A 9,784-nucleotide genomic window follows, 5' to 3' on the forward strand; every position below is an offset into this window, starting at 1 on the left:
CAGTAAGCTGACAGGAAATGGGAGAGATGGGGAGTGAAATGCAGCAAAGGCCGTCGGGTTTGGGACTCAAACCGAAGTCTCTAACTCGAAGGCTGCAGTGTAGCCTAGGTGCCCGGACCGCTACAACAGCAATATATAATTTGTTGACCAGGGTCCTTGACCCAAAACGGTCTAGTTCTCCCCCTCTCACACTAAATCTCTTTACCTATGTTTGCAGAATGTTCGCCTATTATGACATGCCCAAAATAGGGGCTAGGGTTCATGTGGGTAAACTGTTTCTGGGATTGTACCCTTCACAGATGATATCATCCCCTGTGACAGTCATCTGGCCTGAGCCAGGCCTGAAGCCCTGGGCAGGCCAGCATTCCAACAGAGATCGTCATGTGAAATTGTCTGCAGAAAACACAGTGGCATCTATTGAGAAGCCAACAAGAGCAGATTGTCTCTCGGCAATCGTTCATCAAATACACATGCACACCACGTACACACGTGCGCGCACCCTCGCGCACACACACACCTTATTCAAACGGACAGACTACTGTAACCAGACATGAACATCACACACAGTTTATTGTTCAAATTTACAGGCGACTGAAGACAATAATCCAGAAACACACACACACACACACACACACACACACACACACACACACACACACACACACACACACACACACACACACACACACACACACACACACACACACACACACACACACACACACACACACACACACACACACACACACACACACACACACACACACACACACACACACACACACACACACAAAAGAGCAGCCCCCTGCTGCAGTGGAGATGAGATGACCTGCTGTTACATAAGCAGATTGGTGGAGCTTAAATATTCCAGCTAGAGTCCGTGTCAAACTCTGCAAGAAGCTACCTTTCACTGTCCTCTCAATGCTAGGTTAAATAAACCACCAGTTCACAATAGGAGATGCTATGCACATCCATTTTGGCAAAACAATTAAGTATCAGAAGGACAGAGTTTGTTAAATAAAAGACCAAGACAGTATAAATACAATATTTATATTATACTCCGTTGTACCCTTTAACATCCAATGTAGGTGTCATCCTAAAAAAGACATGGCGTGACACCCCCTGTGACACCACACCACGTCCCAGAGGGGAGGATGTGCTCTACATAAGGAGACGATCTTCTGCTGAGAGAATACAGCGCCTTCCCACTCCTATAGTCAGAATACAGGGTGTGACTATTGTGATGGGAGCTCCATGACTCACATCTTAAACAGGGATATGGTAGCAGAGACTGAGACAATCACACACACACACACACACACACACACACACACACACACACACACACACACACACACACACACACACACACACACACACACACACACACACACACACACACACACACACACACACACACACACACACACACACACACACACACACACACACACACACACACACACACACACACACACACACACACACACACACACACACACACACACGGGTGAATCTCTCCTCAGCACCCTCCCGCTTTATCCTGGCGTAAACAAACAAAGACATGTCCCTTTTTGCAACAGACGGCTGAGACAGAAAGCGAGCCATGATGATGATGTCTGTTGTAACAATCCAATCCATCACACAGACTAACAAAAGGACACCATCATAGTGTGTATGTCATCATCACTGTGGTAACACGAAACCAATGCCACCAGTACAGTATCTCCCCTGGCTGCTGCCTCAGTTTAGACCTCCTCATTGACATGCAGTCATTGAGCACTGGTTTGTGTGACTTTAAAGTCATTTTGTTTAACGGTTTTGGGACATATCATGGTGCTCTCTCTGTCACAGACAGATGAAAAAATAGTACCATCCAGGCTCTGATTTGCCACTTAATAGAGATTATGGTTGCTTTTTGAGGTCTGGAAGAGTCTAATCTGAGATATCACGCGCACAGCGCGCACGCACGCACACACACACACACACACACACAAACTCTCTCTCTCTCTCCTCTGTGTTAATAATGTGGCTAGAGCAGATAGTATGGCTGTGTCAAATATTTATCTCCAGTTCCACACAGCAGTCCAGCAGCTTCATGTGTTATAATGAGCATCACATCAGTCAACAGGACTATTCTGTTTTATTTTATAATGGAGCTTGCAATTGAAGAAACAATAGATTTATTTTATCGAGTCTGACATTTGCATATCAGACTCGATAAAATAAATATGACACTAATGACAGTCTTGATCCAATGCCACAAGCTAGAATATAAAATGTCTTGAGTAAAAAATTACAAACATAACATTCAATGACACTATAGAAAAACAAATGCTAGTAATAAACAACAAGGTGCATAGTCCTACGTTGATTGATTATTATCAAACAACAATAATCATGAACATCGAGTTCCCCATGTAGCCGAGTCGACGTTATAAATAATATGATTCTATTTAAAGACAGTAAGCCATCTAACACGGTCCCCAATAAACAAACGCTTTCCCATCCCAAAATCTGTTATTAGGCCTATATCAAAAATATTATGTCATCAGCCTTAGTAAGGTGTTGTCATTTTAAGCAAACGGACATCTTCTACATTGGTTTTCTCGGTGCGTTTTGCTGTTTGTTTATTTCAGTCAGAGCTTACCTGCTAAATCATCGGGTTCAAGGCCAGTCTCCGTATCTACTCCGCACACAACAAAATAGTGGGCAAAGCGACATGAAGCCGATCCCGTGGCCGTGGCAATTCCGTTCATCGTTGTTGTTACACAGGGTCGATCGGTTCACTTCTACTTAGTTCACACTGTGGATGATCATCATAGCTGCTGGTGGTGGTGGTGTGGTGTGAAAAAATGACCACTGGTCCTTTTACTTTACGTCTTTACCCCACCACGGCAGTGACGGCACGCCGCGATGGATGGTTCGCTGTCAGCTTGCACTTGCGCTGCTCAGAGGAGTGATTGTGCTGTGTTGTAGTAGTTGTGTAGGCTATCTTGGTCAGCATTTGTTCTAAGGGGGAGGAGGCTGTAGGCATGTGCGTGTTTGTGTGACAGTGTGAGTGAGAGTCATTACAAGTGATTTCATCCAGTGTCTCGATTTGATATTTTCCGTATCATCCGTATGTGTTCCTTTTTGTCCCATATTGCTGATATGTGTAAGTGTAATCTATTTGTAAATTAAAGAAAGGGACAACAAACATGATACCAAATAGGCTCACTATTTTTTGTTCCCATTTCTCCAGTTATGTAACCCCAGACAGAAACCAAATTCTACAACTATTTAGAAGCTGTCTGTTTCATATTTCATGATTGTACGATTTTTAGAAGAACCTAAAGATAAGACAAAAATAGAATGTAGAACAAATCACACAAGTGAAATAATAAAACAGAATATTTTTATTGAACAAGCAGACAAAACAAATATACAGCCTGGTATGTATTGCCTTACAGAGCAACAAACTCAAATCAAAATAAATATTCAATATAAGCTACGACTACAAGTAAATGCCCCCCTACCTTGGTATAACATGCCTGAGAAGTTGGTTTTCAGGTCAATTAAGTGTCCATACATCAAAATTGTGCAGCATTTACATACACCTGGACTGGCTCATCATGTCATAAAATGGTCACTTTAAAAGAAAACCCATTCAAAACACAAATATATATATATATTTTACATGCAAACAAGAGGTTTGACAGGCCCCACACCCCACCACATTCTGTAAACAATCTACAGTGTACAGTATATATCAAGGCAGCAGTGTGGGTCCACAGCTCCAGTTCTCCAGCTAGGCAACATGTGGTTCTGTCATTTACCATCTCATGACAGCAGGGCAGTACACAAGCCTGGGATGTCACTAGATCTCAGTAATTATTCATGAAAACAAAGATATATTTTCAAAGGAAGAATAAATATCACACATGTGGAATGTGTGCATCACTGTTATTCAGTGCTTTGGTAAAGGTGCATGCATTATCTTTTGTCAAATTTGTAGTGACAAAGAAACAAAACAGAATCCAGTGTATAAATGCTATAGGTTATCCTTATCGGTATGGACCAGCGTTTTCAGCCCAACACAAAGTACGAGCACTGGAGCTGTGCATCCGTCTCAAAGGTATGTGCAGTAAGAAACCATCTTTCTAGCAGAATGACTCTTCACAGACCAGGCATAGTAAATTGGAAGCTTTTGTACAGGTTGTAGTGACCACTTCTCATTACATTTTTGGCAGTGTGTTTGGGTTGAAGTATTTCTCTTTATGCCTTTGCAGGCAAAGAGGGCACAGTGGAACATTGCAGGACAACTGCATCTGACAAACAGGCAGCAGCAGTAGGTCAATTCTCACAAAAGTGTTGAGTGAGAGTGACAGATGGGAGATTGACAGGGAGCAGAGCGGCAAGTCAGATAGCTTTATGGAAAATTACTCAACCTCACCTTCACCTAGAGATCTTGAGGATTTGGAGGCAGGGATGATTAGGAAATGTAGCACTTTGCACGCAAAATGTAGTATTTGTCAAAGATGGTCAGTAGACCATATTCACATGGCGGCCATCTTGCTATTAAGTTAATGAAATGCCACGCCGTTGCCACCATAGACAAAGAAAAGTAGATGTCTCTTTCGGCTCTGGGCCGTCTGTATCTCACAGGAAGCTTCTGTGATGCACGCAGAAGCTTACCCAACTTCCACGTGGGTCACAGAAGGGGACATTGGTAGACGCGCTGAGATTGGCCACTTGGTTGGACTTCCGCCCTCGCGTCGCGATACAGGTTGCTCCAATGAACTGCAGCGGCCAATGAGGCATCTAGGTTTTTATTATACATGGTTGCCACCCTGCTTTTTCAATGCAAAATTCCAACATGGCCGCCCTGTGAATATGGTCTACGGTGCCGCTGGAATCTATGTACAGTACATGCTAACACTGCAGTTAGCATTGCATTATAGAGCTGAAAAACAGAAAATAATAGAGGGGGGCTTTCAGGTTGATGCTGACAGAACTATGGTTAATGCTAGGGCTAGGCAATATATCAATATTATATAGATATTGTGATATGAGACTAGATATCGTCTGGTTAAAGGTTGCATCACAGTGACTAGACCTGTACGTGCCCGTCGGCCTCTGGCCTACTTGGGAACGATGCAACTTGGGAGCCTAATAATACCCAGTGTCAACTAGTCATAGCACCCATTTTAACTATCTGTCTGTGGCCCTTTTGTGCCCATACTGTATATGGAGATCTCTGTAGTATGCAATACCCATTGTCATAGCATCCATTTTAACTATCTGTCTGTGTCCCACATGGAGATCTCTGTATCTGTCTGTCATGGAGATCTCTGTATCTGTCTGTGTGCCTGTGTCTAAAGAGTGCAAATTGACTGTGAAAAGTGGACTGGTTAAGTAATCAATCGGCAGGTGTGGGGTTGCCATGGCAATCAATTGGCTGAGACAGAGGCTGGACATGAGCCTGACCAGAGCCTTTTGTGGTGTTTGTGGACAACCGTGGGTCCGACCGACTCGATGCCGGGCACTGCACTCCCTGTGGGGGTGTGGAACGCCCATGTTGCAAGGACAGGAGTTGCATGGCGAATCATTGTTGCTGTTTTGCAGAGCGTATAGTCCTTCCTGCAACTTACCCCAGTCTACTCTGGGTCCAACCCAAGGTACTTTGCTGTCATTACCCACCTTCTCTCTCACGTCTTTCCTGTCTCTCTCTCACTGTATATATAATGAAATGAAGCTACAAAAAATTAAATTATAATAATAATGTGTAAATACCAAGTCATCCCCCCAATATATCGATCAATGTTTTTGGCCAAAAATATAATTACATTATATTTTGACCATATTGCCCAGCCCAAGTCAAAGGTGAGTGATGGTGCGTCATAAAGCTTTGGGAAAGGAGGGCATCCGAGTAAAAGTTGTGGAAGCAAAGCCCCCCCGCTGCTCTGCCTTTCTATGCCAAAATACAGGCCACCTGGGCCTGGACCTCCCCATCAGGGTGTGAGAGCAGCTGGACCAGCCTGCTGTGGAGCGGGGAGGGCTCATCTAGCAGAACCCGAAACAGACAGTCCCGTTTCCTCCTCAGTTCATCAGCCACCTGGGCAGAGGGCCTCCAGGCCTTCAAGTTACTTGCAAAATTAAGCAACCGCAGAAGCACGGATGAGGTTGTCCGTGCATCGAACAGGAGTACAACGGAGGATGGCACCTGAGACAAGAAAAAGCAATTTCCATAAGTTCTAGTAGCTCACAACTCATTTTAAAATACTTCCAAATTATAACCTAGTGACTAGTCAAACTGGAACTCCCCATGATATTTCCATTATAATCACAATAAGACACTGCTATGCTTTATTAAAATTGAGGGTGAATCTGGCTGCTAATCGCTGGCAACTGAATTACAAAACAGCCTGTGATATATCAATTATACCATGACTACAGGCATTTAAGGCACTCCAAGTCATGCCAACATCTGTAGCAGCCGTGATATAATCACAATGACAATACTACTACAGTATTATTGCTTAAATACATCATTACTAATGGTGAGCAATAGGTTTGAAAGTAAGGATCCCATTCACATCACACATTACACAAGATCAAATAACTTCAGAACAGAAGTCATAAGGACATTTCTGGTTTGATGAAAGCTTACTTGGATTTACTACAAACTATCAAAAAAATAAAACAAAACAAAAACATTCATCAGCATGTTGTTAATTTAGGGAAAATAAATCCTACCTGAGCTTGTACAATGTCATCCATCATATCTGGATTAGATGATAAATTTACAAGGACTTTCAAAGCTTGAATCTGAAAGCAAACCATTGTAATTACAGATTATTGGAAAGTTTTTACCAATTGTCTCAGAACAGTGTGATTCATTATAGATTATGATATATGAGGTACCTTTTAACCACTCTGATAACTTTTAACCACGTAAGCCATGTGAAAATAGAAATACCCAATATGCGAATGTTCGATATTTTTGACATTTATTTAAATTTTCTCAAAAATGTATGAAATCATGTTGTTTTTTAAATTTTCACCTATGACATGACCAAAATAATAGGGATGCCAGGGTTAAAGTAAACATCCACAGTTATGATGAAAAAAGGGAAGGGGCCAACTAACCTGTAACGCCTCACTGCTCACAATGAGCAGAGAAAGTAAAAGAGTGACTGATCCCTTCAGCAGGTGATGGTAATTGTCTGTGACAGAAAGGTTGGTCAGCAGCCGAAGGGCTGCTAGCTGAAGTTCAGAATTCACTGGAGACATCTCGATAAGCTCCAGCACTTGTGGTACATAAACCTACAAAAGGCAAGAGATTATGAGCCTGTCGTGTCCAACATGTGTGAATGCATAAATGGCTGGATATACCAGAATTCAAGTGGCCACATTCAATGTGATAACCACAATCACCTTCAGGTGGTCTTGGTTTTGAATATTCATGCTCAAATTATTCAAGGCGTTCAGAGTTTGTACTCTAACTTCCGGCATGGGATCTGAAAGGAAGCCAGCAATGACGTGAAGGCCTCCAAATTCTCGGATGAGATCCTGAGTGAGGAGCAGAGCAGTATATGCATCAGTTAGGAAGGATTGTAAGGGATATAGTGGAGTTAAATAGCACAAATAACTGGTACAACTACAAAACAACCACAAAACAGTACCATGTTTTCCCAATGCAATCTTACAGAAGCACGCATATTGACGGGGGTTGACTGGACTACATTTTTGAGGAGCGCCCCTCCTATATACAGGTTTAATGTTTGTTTTTAGTTCAATGTTTTTTTTTGTATACATTTCTTTATCCAACGATTTTGTAACCCATTTTTCACCCCTGTGCCAATTATCTAATGTGATCCTGGGCTCTACACACCCTCCACCAACCTGGGGGGGCAGCGGACTGACCTCATGTTTCTTTCTATGCATGAGGAGTCCAAGCTGCTTCTTTTCACCTGACAGGGGGGAGTTTCCCTGGTTGGACATAGCGCGGAAGGAACACGTTCCTTTCCCCTCCATCAGGCGGGGCGCAGTTTAGAGACCAATGTTTGTTTTAAAAACACCATTGACAATGAAGAGAAATTAATGTTTGTTTTGTCCCTAACACAAACATTAAATCCCATTAACAATAAAGAGAACTTAATGTTTGTTTTGACACTGTTTGTTTTACATCATCATTACATCACCTGAAAAGATAATTGTTCTTATAAGTGAATAGACATGGATTAGATGACCATTGAATAAAGTAACATTTATAGCTGCTCCAAGCTATACCGAATTCCCTCCTTGATGTTGTAAGTCAAGATGATAAGAGCCCCCAACACTTCACACAGATGTGATTTCTATTAAATCCTTCACATTTTGTTCAGTCCGTTGTTTTTGTTGATAGGGCAAAGATTGACTATACCTGGTTTACAGTAAAGGCAGCACTGTTCCCTAAGGTAAGTAGGATCTGAGCTGTGTCAGACGGATTACTGCTGGACTGAAGAAGTGACAGCAACATGTTCAGATGCTGTGATTCCAGGCTCCCGGGTGATTTTGAGATGATGTCACCTATAGAACAAAATCATATATTTATTCTACATGATGACGAATGTGAACAATGTCGTTGAAATTTCGTTTGAAATGTAACTATTCTACATACTGTGAAATAGAAATTTCAATCAATCAAAACAAAACACGTGTTATTGAGTATATGGATTCAATTCAGCCCCTAGCTGTGAGAGACCAACTTTGAAAACCTGACACTTTAACGTCATCTTGCTAGAGTAGAGATATTATTAAGCTAAACGTACTAGATGAAACGTCCTCGGGACTGTCACCCCCACGGGGACGAACCATCTCCAGACCCGACACTTTGGCCAACAGGCTCCCGGGTTGTAAGGTTACTTCGCCGGGTTGGCTACTTTTGACAGCGCGACTTTCATTGGCAGCGTTCTTCTTGTTCCTGAAGTTCTCTCCACTGATCAGTTTATAGATCCCATAGGAGGCTCCAGCCCCGGCTACGATCCCAAGCAGCGTCTTCATATTTCCCAGCTTGGGAGTGACACCGCCATCACCCATGCTGCTGTGTGATCTCTGGTACCCAGCTGATGCTAGCTATAGTAACTAGCTAGCGGGATCAACAAATGTTTAAACCTGTTTAAACCTTGTGAATCAAATGCCCTTTCTAATACGACCACCTCGGGCTTCTAATTCGCTAGCGTTGAGAATATTCGAGCAAAAATCGTTCTAACCCAACCAGACGCATTTTGACACTGTCATAAGCTCACTTTCAACAACCCGACTAGCAAGAGTTGTCAACAACACTTTATGCTCCGTTTTGGTCCCAACTCCCAAGCAGGCAGTGAGGCAGCTGAGCTGCGCTGCTCACATACAGTGGCCGACCAAAAGTTTCACAGAGTTGACCCCAGGCTGAATCTCACACGCTGGGGACGGTGGAACAGAATAATAATGTGGAAAGCCTGGTCACTCTGTACTGTACAGTCTGGAGTCTATGCAGATGTCAGAACATATTGTGATGTTCACGTCATAAAAGGCCAGCTCCATATATGGAGATCTAGGGCCTCAAAAAAGAAGAAGAGGGAAAAAATCACACCCGTGTGAACTGAGTGGTGCAAGGTCTTATATAGCCTGATCAGCTGTGGTCTGACGTAATGTCAGTGACCATGGTAACCATGCTCACCTGTGCACGTACACAGGTACACAAACATAGATACAGACAAAGCTGGTTGTTGGAGTGGTTTGCACCACTCAAAAAAAAGACTCTAGGGCCTCTGTCCAG

General features: G+C 42.9%; 2 protein-coding genes across 3 annotated transcripts in view; both read right to left on the bottom strand.

The window, feature by feature from the left end:
* Nucleotides 1–2,977, bottom strand: part of LOC306923037 (DENN domain-containing protein 5B-like) — a 28,141-nt gene extending 25,164 nt beyond the window's left edge. The window contains exon 1 of one of the 2 annotated variants that reach the window (XM_079501014.1): nt 2,651–2,977. In XM_079501014.1, the coding sequence (XP_079357140.1) occupies nt 2,651–2,759 (109 nt within the window). In that variant the 5' untranslated portion in view covers nt 2,760–2,977. The remainder of the gene's footprint in view (nt 1–2,650) is intronic. The other variant, XM_079501015.1, reaches the window with a different exon arrangement.
* Nucleotides 2,978–3,380: 403 nt separating this feature from the next.
* Nucleotides 3,381–9,387, bottom strand: armc10 (armadillo repeat containing 10). Its single transcript, XM_079501853.1, has 6 exons — nt 8,796–9,387; nt 8,408–8,553; nt 7,420–7,554; nt 7,132–7,308; nt 6,739–6,810; nt 3,381–6,205 (listed from the first exon to the last, which is right to left on the bottom strand). Exons 1-6 carry the CDS (start codon nt 9,061–9,063, stop codon nt 5,954–5,956), a joined length of 1,050 nt encoding a protein of 349 aa, XP_079357979.1. The 5' UTR covers nt 9,064–9,387; the 3' UTR covers nt 3,381–5,953.
* Nucleotides 9,388–9,784: the final 397 nt, after the last annotated feature.

This window comes from Electrona antarctica (genome assembly GCF_951216825.1).
Source record: "Electrona antarctica genome assembly, chromosome: 5".
In the NCBI taxonomy this organism is placed as follows: Eukaryota; Metazoa; Chordata; class Actinopteri; order Myctophiformes; family Myctophidae; genus Electrona; species Electrona antarctica.

What these genes read in the sequence shown, in the direction of transcription:
- armc10 (XM_079501853.1), bottom strand. Translation starts at nt 9,063, where the DNA reads ATGGGTGATGGCGGTGTCACTCCCAAGCTGGGAAATATGAAGACGCTG. An exon ending in TCCCGAGGACGTTTCATCTA is followed by an intron (nt 8,554 to 8,795) that starts GTACGTTTAGCT and finishes TTTGTTCTATAG; the next exon opens with GTGACATCATCTCAAAATCA. An exon ending in AAAACCAAGACCACCTGAAG is followed by an intron (nt 7,309 to 7,419) that starts GTGATTGTGGTT and finishes TGCCTTTTGTAG; the next exon opens with GTTTATGTACCACAAGTGCT.